General features: G+C 39.1%; 1 protein-coding gene across 1 annotated transcript in view; it reads left to right on the forward strand.

Moving 5' to 3' along the window:
- The window catches only part of Itprid1 (ITPR interacting domain containing 1), a 138,332-nt gene that overhangs the window by 18,617 nt on the left and 97,461 nt on the right, over positions 1-22,254 (forward strand). The window contains exons 2-4 of the mRNA XM_021165730.1: positions 16,581-16,770; positions 18,440-18,488; positions 18,832-18,875. Of these exons, the coding sequence (XP_021021389.1) occupies positions 16,614-16,770; positions 18,440-18,488; positions 18,832-18,875 (250 nt within the window). The 5' untranslated portion in view covers positions 16,581-16,613. The remainder of the gene's footprint in view (positions 1-16,580; positions 16,771-18,439; positions 18,489-18,831; positions 18,876-22,254) is intronic.

Genomic DNA, 22,254 nt, shown 5'->3' on the forward strand with positions numbered 1-22,254 from the left:
AAAGGGCTAGGGATTCCCATATCAATCATGACTATAGAAAATGCCTGAAAGGCTTGTCTCCCACTGCATCTCCTGGAAGCACTTTCTTAATTGGGGTTTTGATCTCTCGCTTGACTTTAGCTTGTGTCAAAGTGACATAAAACTATCTGGCACAGGTGCATACTTAGGGCAGTATGGGAGGCCTTTCCTTGGGGCTTTTATTCTAACCAGAGACTATAACACATTCAAAACTCTGAGGAATTGATGCGACTAACTTCTTAACTTCCATAGAAAACACCCACGGAGCAGAGACTTGGCAGCTCTTTTTGATTTTTGTGTCCACATTTATCCCATTTGCCTCTTCGCTGGTTATTTTCGTATTCTATGCAACTTCATTGCTGATGCTTTTATTGTCACAGATAGCATCATGTTATTTAGAAACACTTATATTTTGATACAGCCAAATTTAAGCATCTTTTGCTCTAAATAGTTTTTTCGTTTTATCTTGATTAATCAGGGCTTTTCTACTCTAAGTTCTAACATTACTTTGCTGTGTTTCTCATAGCTTTGTTCATCTGTCTGTTTGTTGCCCTTTTACCTTATTATTTCAGATGGAATTTAAGGCCATCCAGAGACTGCTCCACCTGGGGATCCATCCCATGTACAATCACCAAACTCAGACACTATTGTGGATGCCAACAAGTGTTTACTGACAGGAGCCGGATATAGCTGTCTCCTGAGAGGCTCTGTCAGTGCCTGACAGATACAGAGGTGGATGCTCTTAACCAATCATTGGACCGAACACAGGTCCCCAATGAAGGAGGTAGAGAAAGGACCCAAAGGGTTTACAGCTCCATAGGAGGAACAACAATAGGAAACAAACAGTACCCTCAGAGCTCCCTGGGACTAAACCACCAACCAAAGAGTACCCCATGGAGGGCCCCATGACTCCAGCTGCATATGTAGCAGAGATGGCCTTGTCCATCATCAGTGGGAGGAGAGGCCCTTGGTCCTGTGAAGGCTCATGCCCCAGTGTAGGGGAATGCCCAGACCAAGAAGCAGGAGTGGGTGGGTTGGTGAGCAGGGGCAGGGGGGAGGGAATAGGGAGTTTTTGAAGGGGAAACCAAGACAGGATAACATTTGAAATGTAAATAAAGAAAATATTTTAAAAACAAAAACAAAAACAAACAAAAAACAGATGAGATTAATTCTGCTAACTGTGTGAAGCAGGGGTTTAAATAGTTTAAATGGCTATTTTCTCCTGAGTGAGTATTTTCTTATCCCAAAGTAAGTTACTGCTAGAATAACTCGCTTTCTTGACTCTTAACTCAAAATCAGGGCCTCCTCTCCCTTCCCTTTTCTGTCTCCTCCCAGAAACTGCTGAGATTTTCTTCTCTGCCCTGTGGGGATTGAACTCTTTCTCTTAAACTGAAATGAAATTGTACCTGAGTTTCCTTTGGAATCCATTTTAATGTTTACTTTTTATGTGTGCATGTGTATGAAAATGATGTGCTCATTCATGTGTGTTCGAATACACACGCGTGTGCTGGTAGGTGGACACGTGTTTAGGTACCAGAGGGCAACCTCAGCTGCCGTTCCTCAGGTTCAGGCCTTTTTCTTCTCGACACAGGATCTCTCCAGAATTCAAGAAAAAGATGAGGCTGGTAGGCTCGTCAGTCACAGAGATCTGCCTGTTTCTATCTCTCCAGGGCTGGGAGTATACGTTCCTAGACCACCTCACCTAGGTTTTTTTTTTCCATTTTTTATTTAATCTTTTTTTTTTTAACAGTTCAGATTTTATCCCTCTTCCAGTCTGCCCTCTGACTGTTCCACATCCCATACCTCCTCTCGCATCCCCTTCTGCACAAGTATGTCCCTATTCCTCTCACCCACCCCCACCCCACCAGAACTCCCTACTCCTTGGAGCCTCTAGTCTCTTGAGGGTTAGGTGCATTTTCTCTGACTGAGTCCAAATCCTGCAGTCCTCATTCCCAATTTCTCAATTTTCGGGGCCTCATATCAGCTGGTGTATGCTGCCTGGTTGGTGGTCCAGTGTTTGAGAGATCTTGGGGGTCCAGGTTAATTGAGACTGCTGGTCCTCCTACAGGGTTGCCCTCCTCCTCAGCTTTTTCCAGCTTTTCCCTAGTTCAACCACAGGGTCAGCAGCTTCTGTAGGTTGGTTGGGTGCAAATATCTGCATCTGACTCTTTTAGCTGCTTGCTGGGTCTTTCAGAGGGCAGTCATGATAGGTCCATTTTTTGTGAGCACATCAGTAATAGTGTCAAGTCTTGGGAGCCTCCCATTGAGCTGGTTCCCAACTTGGGCCTGCCACCAGACCTCCTTTCCCTCAGACTCTTCTCCATTTTTATCCCTGGAGTTCTTTCAGACAGAAACAACTATGGGTCAGATTTTTGACTGCAGTTTTTGGGATCAAACTCAGTTCTTTGTCCTTGCAAGGTAAGCAATGGATTTATCTTTTTTAAAAAAGGCCCTGAGTCTGTTTTTAATTTCTTTTATCTACAAGACTAAGAGCCTCAAATGGGGACCTTATGTTCCAGTGTAATATTTGATAACAAGGTGTTAAGCTATATTTTCCACCAATTAAGTATGTCCACTAAATATAGTATTTATATTTGTCTATTTTTCTAGCTCAGCTGTCAGTTCTGAGAATGCTGTATTAAAAGTTTGTAATATGATTAGCAGTCCCAATTTCTGCTTCAATCACCTCTTCAGTTTTACCTTATGTTTCCAGAAGTTATATACTAGATACAAACATCCATAATCTATGCTTCTGGAATATGAATACTGGCTATTCATGTGATGCACAATGACATGTTGGCCTGATCAGAAGAATGTATGACAGTGACCTGCAAAACGATGTGGTGCTGATGTCATGGCTGTTGTCGTTTGCATGTGCACACTCCATGTTGTTTATACCTAGACAACAGCTATCTAATGAAGCTTCCTAAGGCTGCTCTCCTGTTGCTATGCAACACGTAATTGTATCTTACAAGGTGATGCGCATATCTGTCAAGTTAATACCTTTTACCTGGAGTTCAATTTTGTTTTAAATTAATATTGATATAGCTGTTTTTTAAAAGTATTTCTCTGGGGTTATATCTTTCTTCATTTTAACCTTCCTCCTCTGTTTGTTTTGTTTCATAAATCTCTCTCCTTTAAGTGCCACCAGCTGTATTTTAACAACATTCCATCAGAGTTTGTCTATCATTTCCTACGTAAATGCAACACATTTGTACTGCTTTCACAGACACATAAGGTCTGCATGACCTCAGTTTGTATTTTCTGTCTACTTAACTGGGTCTTTCCTGACTCCACGGATTGTTTTTAGCTTCGGATGTTTCATCATTTATTTTCCATTGGCTGAAAGAAGCTACTGTATCTTCATTTTCCAATAGCTAACCTTAAAATTTTAAGTACCTTATTTCTAAACATACTCTGCCCATTCCTATCCACAGACAAGACAGGGATTACTCTCAAATCCATTGAATATCACCAGTGATCTGTACAATATGAAATTGGTATGATAATATGAACAACTTTTGCCATACAGTTGAGAGGTTACATAAAACAAAGAGAAGTCTTAGAAAAACTCACTTATGAAAACTGATGCTCTGGTAGAAAACCTGAACTATATTATAATAACAAACGGAATCTAGACAAGCATGGTGGATCATCCCTGCAATCCAACCATTTCACAGGTAGAGGCAGAAGAATTGAGACCTTGAAGCCAGATTGAACTAAGTAAGGGGATATTGTCTCAGAAATAAATAAGTAAAAATAAAGAACTTGGATTTATAAGCCTTCCATGGAAAAAGGTGACCTCATTGGTACATATAAACATTTAAGGAATTAGTCCATACTTCTATCCCATCTAGGAAAAAAATAAAGACATTTCCTAAAGATTTTATGCAGCTAATCCATCTTGCGATTGGTATTTAGCAATTATTTTATAAGAAAGAAAAAAATCCTGGCTGATTGCTTTTGCTAATAAGAAAATAAAAACCCAATTAAAATATGAGCAAATGACAGGAACCTGATATAGCTTTCTCCTGAGAGGCTCTGCCAGCACCTGACTATGACAGATGCAGACACTCATAGCCAACCATTGGACTGAGCCCAGGGACCCCAATGGAAGAGTTAGGGAAGGACTGAAGGAGCTGAAGGGGATTGAAACCCCATAGGAAGAACAATATCAACCAACCAGATCCCTCAGAGCTCCCAGGGACTAAACCACCAACCAAAGAATATACATGGATGGGTTCTTGGCTCCAGCTAACTATACAGCAGAGGACTGCCTTATCTGGCATCAATGAGAGGGGAGGCCCTTGGTCCTGTGGAGGCTTGATGCCTCAGCATAGGGGAATGCTAGAGCAGTGAGTGGGTGGGACAGCACCCTCATAGAGGCAAAGTGGAGGGGGATCGAATGGGGGTGTGTGAAGAGGAGACCTGGAAGGGGGACAACATTTGAAATGTAAATAAATAAAATAACCAATAAAAAATAAATAAAATATGAGCAAAATTAGTTTAGTGGATATATAAATTGTTACTACATCAGGATCTAGTTGATTTTGTTTTAGGCCTGCAAAATTAATATCTAACACTCATAAAAATCAACGAATGCAACTTACTCCAATAACCACATTAAATAGTGGTATGTTACGGTGAAAAGTAATTTCATGCAAATCAACACTATATTATGACATTTTGCAAAATTAGCAAACTGGGAACAAAATGCTTAAACTAGGATTGAATAATGAGTTTAAGGTCTAGAAACAAACGCATCTTATTAAAGATAAAACGTAAAGGCGTTTCTTGTGTATTGAAGGACGACATGAAGTTAACAGCTGTTGCTTATAAATCAACTCTTCGTCCACTGTTTGCCAGGATACCCTGCTTGCTCTACATCCTAAATGCCTCAGAATCACATCTCATGCTACCTGTTGGGGACACTTATTTCAGATAACTTTGTCTAATAACTGTATCTGTTTTGTAACTTCACACAGAGCCACTCATTGGCAAGTGTTGTTAGTACGTTTTGTTTCTCTTTCTGAGACATCTATCAACCCTTAGTTAATTTCCTACCTACACTCCTTTCTCTTTTATTTTGCCATTCCTGGTTGACAGCATTAAGGGAAAGCTGCTTTGAATTTCCCATTAGAGATGAATGATTAAAGCACAGGTGATCAGGAATGTTGGGATGGGGAGATGTGTTACCCAGTGGCAGACACTTCTGGTGCCCACTTATGGAAATGCAGGGCAATGCACAAGATTTCAGTCTTGGGAATGGGTGTAATAAGAAATTACCGTTTCAACCCCTTTCCTTTGCTATTATTGAGTTTCTGTAATTGAGGTAGTAAAGTCTAGTTATAAACAGGTAAGAAGCAGGCTTGTACTTAAGATTGCTTCTATGAAATGAGTGATGGGTACTTTTAGGGTAGAATTCCAAAGCCTGAAGTCTGTCTTCCTTCAACATCTCTTCAACAGTGCACCAGCAATCTATTTCTGCATGTGTGTATTTTCTCTAGAACATGTTTTGTTTCCTGGATGTAATCATTAAAGGAAAACATGGTGATACCTTTACAGTCTCTTACAATCATTTAGCAGAAATAAGATCTCCTTCCATCTCTTGGTTCCTTGAGATTCAGTGGTTATGATCAAAGTGAAAAAGGAAAGATTTTGTTAAAGTGATGATAGAGAGTAAAGAATTATCTTAGAGGTTGCCTCTACAATTGATGAGGGTAGAAAATGGATTTAGACACAGGTGAATGCTTAGGCCTTAAACTTTTCTAACTGTTAACCATTTCTAGTCCCTTCCCTTCCGTCCACTCCCCTCCCCTCCCCTCTCTTCCTTTCCCTCCCTTTCCCTTCTCCCCTCCCTCCCTCCCTCCCTCCCTCCCTCCTTCCCTCCCTCTCTCCCTTCCTTCCTTCCTTCCTTCCTTCCTTCCTTCCTTCCTTTTGGTAGTTTTTCTGTCAGAGCCTTTTTTCATTTGTACCATTGTAATTGTGTACCATGGGATTAAAATATGATACAATTCTACTTGTATAACAATATATTATTTTAAACTTGAGATGTATTCAACTCATAATCTTGAACTACTTGACTAGTTACTGTATATGGACTATTTTATTACATATGATATACATAATATATATACTTTATTTTTAAAAGTAGATTTAGTTTCACAATGAAATCTTGAAAGTAAAGTTCATATACATCCCTATCCCTCTATCTATAGCTTTCCTCATTGTCAACATCCCTCAAAATGTCAACATCTCGTTGAAATTAAGAAACCACATTGAGAAACTAACACCACTCAAGGCCCACAGTTTACATTATTACTCATGCTCTGTGTTCATTCTATGGGATTGAGCAATACATAATGCCATTTATAAAGCATTATTGTACTATGCAGGGTCATTTTTCACTATCCTAAAACATCCTCTGTGCTTTCCCTATTCATCGTTTTCCCTGCCTTAAGCCTTAATGATTATTGATATTTTCCTGAATTCATAGTTTTCTGCCTAGAAAGCCATATATTTAGGTTCAGGAAGTGTGTGGCTTTGAAGACTGTTTTTTGTTTAACTATATGAATTTCAGGTCTCTTGATATCTTTTTATGGCTTGATAGCTTGCATCTATTATAGAGTTAAACATAGCCTGGTTATTCACTTTCTCAGGGATACCCCCTCCCAATTTTGTCAATTATGAATAAAGCTGCCATAAAGGCATTAATTGTGTGGGTTTACGTTTTCAACTTTTCTTGGATAAAGAACAGGAGTGTAATTGCTGGGTCATATGCAAGACAATGACAAACTGTCTTCCAAAGTGGTATAGTAGTTCCTACTTCAACCAGCAGTGAATGAATATTCTTGATGCTCTATATCCTTGCCCATACTCAGTGATGAATGTTCTAGATTTGGCTCCTCTAATTGGTGTGTGGGGGGTACCTGGTCTATATTTCCCTCACAACCTATAGTATAGAACATCTTTTCAAAAGTGTAGTAATTATCTGTTTATCTTCCTTGATATCCTGAAAAGATATTACTTAAGGCAGCAGTTCTCAACCTTTTAGTTATGACCCCTTTGGGGGAGTCAAACTACCCTTTCACAGGGGTCACACATCAGATATTCTGCATATCAGATATTTACATTATAACAGTGGAAAATTACTGTTATAATTAGAGATGAAATAATTTTATGGTTGAGAGCCAACACAGCATGAAGAACTGTATTAAAATGTTTCAGCATTAGGAAGGTTGAGAACCACTCACTTAGGTTTTATGGTTGGTTGTTTAATCTGCTTGTTCAGTTATAAGGATTCAGTGGGTGCTGTCCATTGACAATAGTCTTTGATTATATTTTCTCCTTTGATCATATATCTATATAAAACTTATTTTTTATAGTCTGTGCTGATAGTGTCATTTAGACATTTTAAAATATATTTTATTTTGCATGTGACAAACTTGTGATTCATGTTGACTTCAATTTTTTCTGCATGGTGAAAACTATGTCCATATTCATTGTTTTGCATGTGTGCTCTTATTGTGTTTGTGCCCTTTGTTGACAAGGCTACATTTCTCCCTTCCTCCTTCAAGATCAGCCCATGGCAGTAACTGTTGCTGAACTTTGTTTTGTTCTAATCTTCTACTTTGCTTCCGGCATAGCACTGGAAAATGATTCGAGGATCTTAGTGAGGCAGCTAGAAGTTTCTCACCAAGTATGATGCTACTTGCACGTCTGTTTGTTTATTTATTTGTTTGTTTATTGGAGATGACGTGTTATGTTAGGAATTCCTAGTTGACCATCATATTCTAAAGGCAAGAGGAAAGATACATGGGAGGGACATGTGGTAGAGCCAAACTGAAGGGTAATCATCAGTCAAGATAGCATCTGATTTTTTAACACTCAAGAGCATATATTCATCAGAAAGCCACTTTTTAAAGTACATGCATTCTGTTGTTAAGTATTCCAGTGCCTGTGTCCTGAAATTTTTTCCTATTTGTCCCTACACCTTCAAGGCCCAGAATCAATATATTTGTGACAAACACATGCTCTTGAGTTTTAAAAATAAGATGCCATCTTATCTGGTGATTATTGTGCATACGTAACCCTTCAGTTTGGCTCTTTCATGTGTCCCCTTCCCATAGACCTTTCCTGTTGTCTCCTTTCTAAGAATCCCGATGTCTTTATAAATGAACAGATCCTCTTATAGCATTTGAGAAATGGTTCTGTGCTTCTGTTAAGATGCACATCCTCTTGCATCTCTCTCACTATAGTTAGTTGGTATAATTTCTCATAGTCAACTCTGAGCTTCTTAAAACTTGTCTTGCACACAGTAGATGCCCAAGTGTTTAATTGAATTAAAATGATAAATGTCATTATTGTACTCATTTACTTATAATGGGTAACTTTTTCAATGTATTTTATGAATAACTTCTGGTATATGATGCTGTCTTTGACATGATAAATATTATAAAGATGAATACATCATAATTTGATCTTACTAAGAACATAGAATCCAAGGTCAGGCACAATCACTGTTTCATTCGTTAAGCAGTTCTTGCTAATCATCTACAATCACTTGTATCCTGGTCTAAGTACCAGGGATCCAAAAGGAATTTCATGGAGTTTGCCTTCAGTTAATGCACTTACATAATGGGGGAGGCAGTCATGAAGTGAACCATTTCACTTGAATATGGTGAGTGCTATAGTAGGGGTTTGCACAAGTTTTTGTGAAGACATTGAAGGAGAGAGGAGCTCAAAAAGTAAGTTCTATTTTAGTAAAATAAAACAGGGTCCAGGAAAGAGACAGTGATTGCTTGTAGCAGGACCTGTAGCCAACGTGATTAGACAGAACTCATTGATGAACCTGAGTTCTCTGTTTTCAGAGATTTACATGCTCAAAGGAACTTAGGTTGCAGCCATGGAGGAATAGGAGATGAACTATGTGAGCACCCCTGATGTTCTTTTGCCTTTTCTTTTTTTCCCCTCCTTGGCAGAATGAGGCAAAGTCAATGTGGAAAGGACCAAGGGAAAAGTCAAGGAAGTCACTGAGGAATATATATTTTTTTAAGCTTGAAAGTTTCTAAGTGACTAACACAGTGCTAGCAGTGGAGATACCAGTAGGTCTGACATCATCCATCTTGAAGCTGTTGCAGGTCCCCGGAAGTGGTGTATGTGGTCTTTCAGCTAATAATCTTGAGCTTATTTTCCCTAGCAAAAGATGTGAACTCCAAGTTCAGAAAGTCTGACATTAGGTTCCAGCTGGGGCACAAATGTCTTGTCTTGAAATCCAGCTTGCTCCTAAATGGCAAGAGTGAGGCACCTTCACATATTCATGGTGGGAGGAAGCCACCCACAGAACAAGTCATCACAGACGGCCTGTTCCTCCCAGCAGAGTGTTGATGGAACACACTCTTCCCAAGGATCTGCCTCTACTTTCCTGAATCACTTGGAAATCTTTACTAGTGTTTGTGGGACTTCAATACTTGGATAGGAATGAAGAGCAGAAGGGCATTCCTGGCTTGACTTTGTTGTTTGAGCTTTTACATCTTCCAGATTTATGAGTAGTAGGAACAATGGCTTATTCTTCCTCTTCATGTAGTTTTGTTGAATATAATTTTAAAATATTTTAAGTGTGAGTATCATTAGTCACATATTAAATAATCTGTGGGGAAGATGAAAATAGAATAATGAAATTGCAAAATTATCTCATCTCATCAATTCCTTCCTATTATATGAATAGAAATTACATTCCAAGAAAACTTGAAACTACACGTCTCGTGTTATACAGCCAATTGACAGCTATTTGTTGATTAACTAAACTGGAAACTACAAGCTTTTTGTTTCCCCAGTGATGGATTAAATCTTTCACTTGCTTATCAGCTGTTGAGAGGCTAATAGGAGAAGTGAAAAGGAAGTATTCAGATAGTTTTAGACCATATTTTAGGTAGTTCTTACTATGATATGAATATTGTTTGTATGTGTTCACATGTATGCATAATCACACTATCTTTCTAATTCATATCTATTATGCACTACTCCTTGATGCTGTGAACCATTTCTAACAAATATGTAGTAGCAGCCTCTTTTCTAGCCTTTTCTATTTCAATCAGCTTTGCCTTGGCATTGCTCAGTTGTTTCTGGTATTCATTTACATATACACCCATTCAGTAAGTACACATTCAGGACCTTACTCATGCCAATATGGTAAGATTAGGAAAACATCTGTCCTGAATAAACTCACAGGGTGATTAAGGTAGTTTAGAAACATAGTGACTAAACTGAAGGATAGAAAGAAACAGACTTACCAAAGAAAACCAATACCTTAAAATAGCAATTTAGAGTGAGTTATGTATGAGTTATAGAGAAACAAATACAGACATATTTACATAGGGAGAAGTTGTAGACAGAAGAGAGAAATGGACAGCAAAGACTGAAGTATGGAACATCCAAAACTTAGAATCTAGGAAATGAGGAACAAACTTGAGAAAGAATGCTTTAACGCTAAGTAGGAAGGAATTCTGGAAGTGTAATCTTTTAAAATCCAGTTAAAAGTTGTTTCTATTAAGAGGAAGTGATAACTACAGTTTCTAGAGATTCTAAAATGATAAGCATAGAGATTGAAATACTAATGATTCATTCAGTTACATAGGAAAGGTGTGGATTGTGTGTGAACCCAAGAGAGACTGCAAGTTCTGTTTCTGTCAGGTTGATAGCAGTGGGGAAGGATGTTTTGAGCTCTATGGTAATCCTCCATTTTAGGATTAAATTTGAGAGATGGAAGGAATTCAGGAATCAGGGAAGGCTCGTAGGTTCTGATGGAGCAGGTATGCTAATGGAGATGAGATTTGTTAAGATGCAGAATGCTAAAAGAGGGGAAGATACATTTGGGATTAAGAATGGAACCAAGGAAACAATGAAGAATTCTGTGTGGAGCATATTAAGTTGTCTACAAACATTCATGTGGAAATGTCAAGTAAAAGGGAAGAGCATGGCCTGAAGTTCAGAGGATATGCAAAATTTGGAAGTTTAAGTTTGGGAGTCATCATCACTGGTCTATAAAAACAAGGCAAGGTTTGAGGATTTGAGAGGGCAGGGGAGGATTATTGTAAGATGCATCATATTATAGTGTGTTTTAATGTGAATAGAATGATCCAGTGAAGGACCAATGACTCCAAAAGGACAAAGATGGTGTCCAAAGAAATTCTGAATAGAATAGAAGTAATAGCAGGGGCCAGACAGATGGCTTAAAGGTTAAGAACACTGACTGCTCTTCCAGAGTTCCTGAGTTCAATTTCCAGAAACCACATGGTGGGTCACAATTATCTGTAATGGGATGTGATGCCTTCTTCTGGTGTGTCTGAAGACAGCAATGTACTCATATAAATATGTAAGTAAGTAAGTAAGTAAGTAAATCTTTTTTTAAAAAGAAGTAATAGCAGATGCTTGAATTGGGATTTGTGTGTCCATTTTCCAATGATGAACAAAGTATGAGCATAGGAATTGAGTGGAAATGTGAAAACATAATGGATTGAGGGGCCAAGTGTTAGAGGGTCTCTATATGATCTACATTGCTAAGGAAATGTTTCAGAAAAAGATGATAGGAAAGCTGTTCTATTATTGGCAGTGTATGAGGGAGAATGCAGTGGATATCCATGCCTCCATGGTCTGATGACATATGCAGAGAATGCAAGAGCACAAAACAGTAAGATGAGCACAAAAGAAATGTGTACCATCCCCAAATACATAGTTCAAATTGTAGGATAGAAGGGATAGAAGTTCCTGGCTTGAGAGGGAAAGCACAAGGGAAATCACACCCGTGTTTCAGTTAGAAACTGGAGATAAAGGAGTATTCAGTGATGAGGTAGGGGTGCAGGGGGCAGTGGATGGAAGTGTGTGAATTCTGGGGATGAAGAGTATCAAAAATTGGACATGGGGGTGGGGGGTGGGGGGCTGGGGATTGGGCCAGATAAGCAGTCACTCACAGGAATGTGACCCAAAGACACAGTGAGATGGTACCCAGTTTCTACTTCCCTTGATGTGTCAACTTCTCAGCGTTTGAGTCTTAGTTTTGGTAGTGAAATGAATAATCTTGAAGGTTTTAATAATTTTTAGAAAATATGAGCCTAGAACTTTTATAGAGATAGAGATAGAGACTTTTAGAAAATATGAGCCTAGAACTTTTATAGAGATATAGATATAGATATAGATAGAGATAGAGATAGAGATAGAGATAGAGATAGAGATAGAGATAGAGATAGAGATAGAGATAGAGATAGAGATAGAGATAGAGATAGAGATAGANGAGATAGAGATAGAGATAGAGATAGAGATAGAGATAGAGATAGAGATAGAGATAGAGATAGAGATAGAGATAGAGATAGAGATAGAGAGATAGAGATAGAGATAGAGATATCTGTGAGCAATGCCAGAGCTGGAAATAGGCAGGTCCTACCAGAGTACTGGGTAGCTGAAAGGAACCATTTCCTAAGAGTTACTGCTGGGGGAGTCAGTGTATGAAATGGGTAGTGTAGAGGAAGGCAAAAGTTGGATGACATTATAGATCTTATAAAGGATTTCAGAACAGCTCTGATAAAAAGGGTGAGATGAGACCCAAGGATGTGGTTGAAGAGATATCTGTGGACCTGTCTGGATCCCTGTGGGGTATGCCAGGGTTGTTTTTCCTTTATGGGGTTACCTTCTTGACCACAGGGAACATTCAAAAGGGGTGACCAATGCTAAAAACTGCAGCTTGTACCCAAGAGATCAAGTACACGTGGAAGAAATTTCAAGACCCTGCTAAAAGCCTCTAGCATGCCACAGAGACTCTGCATTCCCACAGTTGGAGAAATACTGTATTCTCACATTTCCAATAGTTTCTGCTATTCTACTGAGTTATTTCAAGACAACATGGGTTATATACAAATTAAGAGTGTTAAATCTGTTTGCTATCAGAAAAACTCTTGTATTGGTTAGTATAGTGGTTAGTCTTAAATGTCAACTTTAAACAACATATAACACCTGGGAAAAGAGCCTCAGTTGAGTATTTGTCTTTATCAGACTGGTCTGTGAGCATGTTCTGTTCATTCAAAGTAAATCTCTCTATTGTTAATTCTATGAAAGAAACCATCTCATCCTGGGTAGCAATTTCCCTAGGCAGGAGGCCCTGAACTATAAAGGACAAGAGAATCCTGGATATAAGAAGGCAGCATCTATGCATTTGTTTCTTCCTGATCTTGACTATGGATCAAGTTCTCATATAAACTTCCCCTCAGTGATGGACTAGATCCTAGAAATGTAAAATAAAATAAAGGCTCTTTTCCCCTGACTTGATATTCTATCATAGTAATGGAAATTGTCTTAGTTAGGGTTTCCATTGCTGTAATAAAACAACATAACCAAAAGCAGCTTGGAGAGGGAAGGGTTTATTTTGCTTAAACTTCCACATCATGTTCCACCATGTTAGGAAAGCAGAACAGGAACTTAAATCTAGCAGGAACCTGGAGCCAAGGGTTGATGTAGAGACCGTGGATGTAGGAGTTTTTCTGATAGCATGTGATGATTATTGTCTTGTTCATCATGGCTTGCTCAGCCTGCATTCTTATAGGACCACCAGCCCAGGGTCAGCACCATCCATAATGGACTGGGCCCTCACACATCAATCACTAATTAAAAAAGTAATAATGTCTCACAAGCTTTTCAATAGGTCAATTTGATGGTGAGTTTTTCTCAGGTGAGGTTTCCACTTCACAAATGCCTCTAGCTTGTATCAAATTGACCTAAAATTAGGCAGCACAGAACCAAGACTAGAACAATTGGTGATTTCTTTCTTTCTCTTGGCAGTTCTTGACAGGGTAATGATGACAGAGAAAAAGAAAAACATAAAAGAGGAGGAACTGAAAAATACAATCAATGGTTGTTTTGAATAGGCTTCCCATTAATTCTTTCATATGAACTAGTTATTTTACAACTATTCCAAGAGTGATGGAATGCAGTATAAAATAAGTTTGAGAATTCCTTCAAAGTTCAGAACGCAGCAGAGCTGAGAAGAGTCAAGGCATCTGATCTGCCAGATTTGCTATTTTAATCACATAAGAACCAAGGATGTCATTGGCTGAAAATGGGTGGCTCAGTGGGTAAAGACAACCTGCTACCAAACCTGGTGACTTGCATTCAATCCTCAGACCTCTGGTGGTGGAAGGGGAGAGTAGACCTCTGAATTCTATAGCTTCTCCATACTTGTGCCCACTTGAAAAATAAAGGAATAAATGCGAAAGAAAAACTAAACGAAAAACAAAACAGCCAACAAAAGTGCTGCCCAAACTACCTGGAGTTTCCTTTCCCATGACCATTTGGTCTGGTCCATGTGCTACGCTGGAGCCTGATGTGCCATACCACACTCTTGGGGGTGTAATGATTGTTACTGTGTTGGGATTTTACATTTCCTGACTCTGCTATGGAATTAAGAGATAGGGACAGATGGGTTGATGTTGCTCAAACTATAGAAAATTCAAAACAGAATCGTTGTGTTATGTGGAACCAATTGTTTTCTCCTTTGGATTGTTTTCACCATTCTGAGAATTTGGTAATGTTTTGTGTTTTCTTTTTCAACACATTCGCTTATTGTACAAAGTGAAGATTTGGTATGTGTAGCTTTGCATCTTTAAAATTAAACATGATATAACCAACCATCCGTATTAGTGGGTCTTTTTATATACACATGTCTATCAAAATAGAAGGATGTGGGAAGGAAAGGACTGCATGTTTCAGGTTTCGGTGACCACATAATCCAGATGTAAGCTTTCTCCTAGGGTCAAGTGAAAGTGGCCAGCATTGGGTTTCAAATGGACCTGGGAACAAAGGTGTTCCCTAGAGGAGACAGCAGGGCTCAAGCAGCACAACTTCTGCCTGGCTACCATGGGACAATTCAAGGCTATCATTCAATTAATTTATGTCCTTTTCTAAAGAGGCACATTGAGGGTCCAGTGAATAGATGTCAAAGTTGGCCATTCAAGCAGCAGAGACTTATCTCCAGAAGCAGACCTGTTTACTAACTGGAAGTTGCCCACTAAGGCAAAGTGAACAAGAGACTTCCTTTACCAATGCTTCCTGACCTCTGCTTCTGGCAAAATTTCCACTTTTGGAGCATACATTTTTACAATTTGTAGTAAGTACAACCAATCTGGTAGAGAACCAGTCTTCAATGGTTGAGTAATGCTGGAGGCTCAGGTAGAATTTACTGAGAAATTACTGAAAGCTTGGGACATAAAACTAAAATAATATTTCTATCTAAAAATGAAACAATTCTCCCAGTGATTTGCAAAAAGCAGTGGCTCGGTTGACATGTGACATTCTGGCTCAGAACATAGTCAGCTGCTTGGTAACTCCTACCCTTCTGAGCAAAATCTCCAGCTGAGACCAAGAAAAGGATCATATAATCGGAAGACCTTGCTGTTCTGTGACATACTATTCTGTTGTTAAAGTTTTCTGATTCTCTAATGAGTGTCACATCTCAGGATATCCTTGAACAGACTTTTGGAATTTTACTTCTTGTGAAATTTTGCCTCTTCAAAGCTATCTTCTGATTTTTACTCACACCCACAAGACAACCTTTTCCTTAAATCTGAAAGAAAATCCTCTGCAAAATTAAATAAATGCACTTTTAGTGCCAATCATAGGCATTCATTTTTCTAGTGTTATGAATTCTAGGATACAACTCCATCAAGTGTGAAATATAATCTGATCTCTATTACTTGTGCCTTGATTTATTGTCATTTTAAAAAAAATTGCCAAAGAGAAGACTCAAAAGTTAACATTCTTGAATAAAATGTCCGCCTTTTGGGCCTTACATTTAACTGTTTGAAACGTCTTGGTTTTTGCATTTAGAATGTAAAATTAATAGTTATCTTAACTATCAGTTCTAAATTTACATGAATGGCACTATTTTAATGTATAAAGCATGTAAGGGCAGTGAAGGACAATTTCATCTGGGGTACATGCCTGAACTTAAGAGAGAATCAGATATTTGCAGACAGTCAGAATGGTTTGCCTTTCTCAGACACGAGTTGCAAATGACAGTTTATGTGTCACGTGGCTTGTGATTTTGCACCAAAACCAGGAAGCTCGGAAGACTGCTGCAGCCTGGCTGGCTCTTCAGCCATGTCTATGAATTTAAAGACTGAACTAACGCTGACCGAAACTTTTTACCACACTAATCTAAGCACAAAGCCTGTTTTTGAACTTGAGCTTTGGTATCTTAATTTTTTACATGTTTTTTAAAACACCTGTTATGTGCTGAAAGTTCATATCCTCAAAAGTAAGGATTGTGTTCTCTATCCACATCTCAGAACACAGAATCCATCCCTGTGGATGTGGCCTTGTGTCTGGCAATGCCAAGTGACTCCCTTGGTCTGTCTGACCATCGTAAGGAAACTCTTCTGCCCAAATCCGCAGGGATTCTGCTTGAGGAGGGGAGCCTGTCTCAGTGAGACAGTGACCTTAGATGGCTCAGTTGCTTCTAAGAATCCTTCCTGTCGTTGAGCTAAAACTCATTGTGCCTGGTTTGTCTGCCTGTGTAGTTTCAGTAAGCTTGTGGAACCACCCTCAAGATAATGGAGGAATTACAAGGATCTGACACTCCCAGAGCAGGCCTGGAGAAGAACAAGAGAGATATCCTAAGACATACGAAGAGGGCATGGGCACCTCTGGATGGGCATCTGCTTCCTGACTCTGAGGAAGAAAACCCAATGGTCACTATGTATGTGCAAGGTAAGGGTCCTTCTAGGGATCTAGGAAGTGCTTTGCTGTGGGCAATGCGGGATGTGAGGCTTTTGCTTGGGAACAAGTGACCTCTAAGGACTTGATATTAAAGAAACAAGTGTTCCTGGCATGATTTCAGGCAATTCTATACAACAGACATACATGACTTCAGCACAAATAGACCAGCTAAGTGATAAACACTGCTTCTTTTTCATTTCAATACCCTCATCCTAAAATCCCAAGACTCTGAAGATACATTCAGGCCCAAGTCAAAAAAGCTTCTCCTTCCTCCACCACCTTCTCCTCTTCCTCTTCCTCTTCCTCCTCCTCTTCCTCCTCTTCCTCCTCCCCCTCCCCCTCTTCCTTCTCTTCTGTTTCCTTCTCCTCCACTTTCTTCCTTTTCCTCTTCCTCCTCTTCTGTCTCTTCCTTCTTTTCCTCCCCATCCCCTCACCAACCTTCTGGTCCTCCTCCTCCCCACCCTCTCTTCCTCTGCCTCCTCTTCTTCTTGTTCTCTTTCATTTCCTTTTTCTTCTTCCTCTTCTTTGTATACATGTGTATGAGAGAGATAGAGAAGTGATCTTGCTGAACTGGGAGCAGTGCAATTGAGCTAGACTGGCTGCCAATGAGATCAAGGGAGCTGGGTCCTTCTAGTTCAACTATGCCCTGCTCTTTCATGGGTACTGGGGAACCAAATGCAGTTCCTCCTGTTAGCATAATAACAAGCACTTGAACCACATGCCATCTCCTCAGCTCCCAATGAACCTTAGTTTAGAACACCATTTGATTTAAAATTTCTTGGGCGTCTTGCATGAGGCACTGGCGATCATTTGACTAACATGAAAAAGTAATAAAGAGGAAAACATTCCCATTCTATGTACGCATGGCACAAATGTATGCATACCACAAATGAAGGCCACTCAGCATCTCCCAGCTTTATTGGCTGGTTTACTTTACCCAATAGTCTATATGAGAATTATTCAAGTATTTTATGGATAAAGTCAGACTGAGCCCAGGGTATGATGTGGTAGCTAACAAGAACTAGAGCAAATGTCTCTCAGGACTGGTTCTGCTCATCTCCTTTCTTTTTCCATTTTCTAATTTTTGAGCCAGTGCTAAAGATCCACCTTAAAAGACTGGAGCCTTTTTAACACACAGGTTGCCTTTGGAAATCCTGGGACTCTATGGCAATTTGTCCCTGGAATGAATGCAAATCTGGTTTCTAATCTGGCAGAGAACTCCTTGCAAATAAACATTGCTGGCTAGCTGCCTTAGGTAAATGTTGGGATTTAATAAGGAGAGGTTCCGTGGTGATTTAGGGCCAACAAGAGAGAAACAAAAGTCTCATCCCCTTTTCTATTCATTGTATTCACACTAGGCAACTTTCCATCCACTCCAGCACCTCTCACCTCCATTGATTCATTTTGCCAGTCCTCTATGCTTTGTTCCTTTTTTTTTTTCTTAAGTTATAGTCGTTTGGCAAGTTTACATCCATTCTTGGAAGAGGCTGATTATGGAAAACAGGAGGTTGTGCCTCCAGGGGGAAAATGAATATGCTTACATGAACATGTGACTAACTATGTAGGAAACAGAGCTGCTGAGTGTGGCAGATGATAGAGTGGGTCATTGTAGATGGTTGTGCTTTGACTAACAGATCTGGTGCTTTCTTTTTCTTTGTAGAAAATTCCAAACAGGAAAGTATCCAGCAGTGGCTGGACTCTGGATTCTTGTAAGTGGTGTTTTATTTTATCTTATTTTTGCATGTCTGTGTACTTTATACAGTTCTCTTGCAAAGCTCCATGAAAATAATGTTGGTTAGCTCTCCCTGGAATGGGCTCTCAGCCATGGGTTACCAGGGTGGGAGAAGTATGGGTTTTCATATTAACTGAGTACTTGAGGATTGCTGCATTACTTCAAAAGCTGTATGTCAATGTGCAAGTACAAAGGTGGAATATTATTTGGATTCAACTGCCTGAATTTTTGTTTTGTTCATCATTTTAATTACAGAAGCTACTTGGTAATAATCTCTTTACATATATTGTTGGGCTCACAGTGCTTTGCTTCTTTTATAGTGTCTCTGTAAATGAAAACTTCCAGCAAACCATCAACCATACTGGTAAGGCAAGACAACCCATCGAAGCTGTGCTTTGTGGAGCTGAGTAGATGTATGTGTGAAAGGCACCTATGATATTAGAACTTCCTCAAGGGAGACTAAGAAGAGGCTCTTGGAAATAAGTCCATCTTCTCTCTTGATTTTATAAGACTAGGACTCAGAAAGTGCATCCATGTCCCCAGCAGTGGGTGATGGGCTGAAACCAGCATTCTTGCTACCATCAAACACTCAGACTGTAGCAGGAAACTCTCTCGGCCTAGGTAGACATTTATAAGGATGTAATTATGTAAACAAAATTGTTTAGTTATTCATAATATATTATAGTTTATTTCCAAACCTATTTTCTCTCTTTTCCCTCCTTTTTTTTTGTATCAAGCATAACATTTCTATCTTTTCTCTAATGATATGTTTATTCTAGAGATGAACAAATGACTAAATCCTAAAACAAAGAGCACAAATATTTCTGAGACAGAAAGTGTATCATACTGCCTCCCTGGGGTTTGATAACAACATTATTAAAATAATGAATACAGATCTCATGGATTCCATCTTTATTAAATGAAAATACCAGATTTCATGGGATCTGAGATTCTTCCATTATAAAATGTGCTTGTTTTATAAATACCTCTCAGATGGGTAAGATGAAATCTTGTGAGTGAAAATGAAAATTGGCATCAACTCCAAGACACCTTGATCATATGTGTTAAAAATAATGTTCTAGAATTGATTAAATGCCTAAAGAATCTGTCTAAATATGACATAAACAAGGAAAGTAATGATTACAGAGACAGTTATTAGTCTATTGTAACTTACCTTGCTGTTCTTAATTATTTTATATCTTCTACACCTTCTTCAATTAAGGCTGGCCAATGTTTGCCAGTCGATTAAAATTGGATCATTTTGCTTTTTCAAACTTTTAACTTTTTAAAAGTTTAAACTGAAAATTTCATTGAAATTCCCTCCTACACTCAGTTGCTCTACATTTTAAATTTAATTTCTTATTCTTTTAGAGTGTCATGATGTTCATAATGAATTTTATTCATTACGCATTACCTCCTGTCATCTTCAGTCTCTCCTTTCACCATCTTCCCCTCCTTCCCAAGAAGCTCTTCCTGTTTTTATGTTCTATTGAGTTTAAGTAGGGTTGCTCATGTAAGCATGGGTGAAAGCTATTTCTTGGATTATATCCAATCAATCAGTAGCTACATGACTAAAGAAAGTGATACCCTTCCTTGCCCACCATTAGCTGTCAATAATCACTCAGGGAGAGATGGGCTTCATGAAACCTTTCCTCTTCCATGATCAAGTACGGACACGCCCACTCTTGTGCAAGTTTCTGTACCTGCAGTGGGTTCATTGAGTCCAAGGCCATATTATTCCAAGAGAAGTCTTTTTACTACATACCTTCTCGTACTCTGGCCCTTCCATTCTCCTATTCTCCTTCCTAAATAAGACCTTGACTCTGAGAGAGATAGAGAGAGAGAGAGAGAGAGAGAGAGAGAGAGAGAGAGAGAGAGAGAGAACGTTATTTAAGATCCATTTTGAACTTAGCACTCAGCCGACCTTTACTCTCCACACTGCTTTAACTGCTGTAGGTTGTAATGAGACACTTCTCTGATGGCAGATAAGAAAAGCATTAATCTATGGATAGGAATGAGGTTTTAGAAGGCAAATTAACCACATTTCAATTAAATCACTTTATTTTTAACGTTAGGCCTCTGTGATGTCAAAATTTCAGAACATGCTTCTAATAAATTGAATATGATAGCCTCTCTATTCATATCAATTCACACTCAAGGAAGAGACAGAAACATAGGTATATTTTGTCACACAGACCTGTCTTTGACTCTTGTTTATGTCGCGCTGGGAGGCCGGCATTCTTCCTTCCTTTGGTTACACTGTACTTCCTGGAAAATACAACTCATGGTCTGGCTTCATCAGAGCCAAGTTAGTGAACTATAAAGTATAAAGGAAAAGCCAGGAGGGAAGCAGGGTCTCTGTGTGACTCTGAGGTCAGAAGGCACAGCTTTTACTTGGCAGCTCGTTAGTCTTCAGCAAGGCTTTTTAACAAAGCCTTCTTCTATAAGCTAACTGAGCTTTTGTTCCCCAAGTCCTTTCTCATTGGTCATATTTGGAACTCAGTAACCCATGTGGGAACATGGCTGGTTCTCATTCTTTTGTAGCAGTTGAAGAATTTGAATGTCAAGTGCTATGACTTTTGGTCACAGATAGTTACAAGCAGGCAGGGAGCTAGACTTGCAGGCATCCGGGAGACTATATGTGCACAGAGCTTATGGAATTCCAGAGCCACACTGGGAATAAATTGAAGAGAGGGAAGAAAAGGGGTTACTGCTAACAAATGGTAAGGTTCAAACTCAGAAAATCTGGAGAGGGTATAAGGTGATAGATATCACACTATCTTCCTACTTTCTCCAGAGACAGTGGCGTAACACAGACAGAAACTTCTTCTTAGTGTACTGGATACTTTCCCTGTCCCGTGTTTCCATGTTAATTTTAATAATTGCAGAAGACTTGCAGCTGCCCTTCCCACTTATTTGCCAACTAACATAGGCATTATGAATAATGCTCTTTCACCTTCAGCTACGTTTGATATCACATATTATGGCATTGCAGCGAAAATCTCTCTGGCCCCCTTTAAGTTACCCCAGAACATTGTCTAACAGTAGATAGTGACTTATAAGCAACTAAAAACTAAAAACTGCCAAGTCCAGACAATATTCTCTTATTGGCCTCTTACTGCCAGTTTGACCATATGGGCTTGGTGGAGCACCAAGGATCCACCTATAACCAGACATTCAAAGCCTCTTTGAGGACATAGTGCCAAGGACTGTGTCTATCTTCCCACAACAACTTACTCTTTGACTCAGATTCCATATTGAAACAAGTTTGTTGCAAATGCCTTGTCAACTTCTGAGGACAGATTGAATGACACTGCTACCTGACTGTGAAAGTATATAGTCATTATAATGTAAAGATCAGATACCACCTGGCATATTTCACTTATAAAATGATAAAATTACATTGTGTATATGGAAAAATGTTTTAAAATAAACTTCCTTATGATTTATTATGGGTGAATGTTTGGCTATGTACCTATTTTATCTACCAAGGTGTCTTAGTAATTGTTTTATTGCTGTGAAGAGACATCATGACCAAGGCAACTCTTATAAAAGAGAACATTTAATTGGGGCTTGCATAGAGTTTCAGAGGTTAGTCCATTATCACTATGGTGGGAACATGGTAGCAGACAGGTAGGCAACATGCTAGAGAAGTAAGCTGAGAGTTCTACCTTCTGATCTGGAGAAAGAGAGAGAGAGAGAGAGAGAGAGAGAGAGAGAGAGAGAGAGAGAGAGAGAGAGAG

This window comes from Mus caroli, chromosome 6 (assembly GCF_900094665.2).
Source record: "Mus caroli chromosome 6, CAROLI_EIJ_v1.1, whole genome shotgun sequence".
NCBI classification, from domain to species: Eukaryota; Metazoa; Chordata; class Mammalia; order Rodentia; family Muridae; genus Mus; species Mus caroli.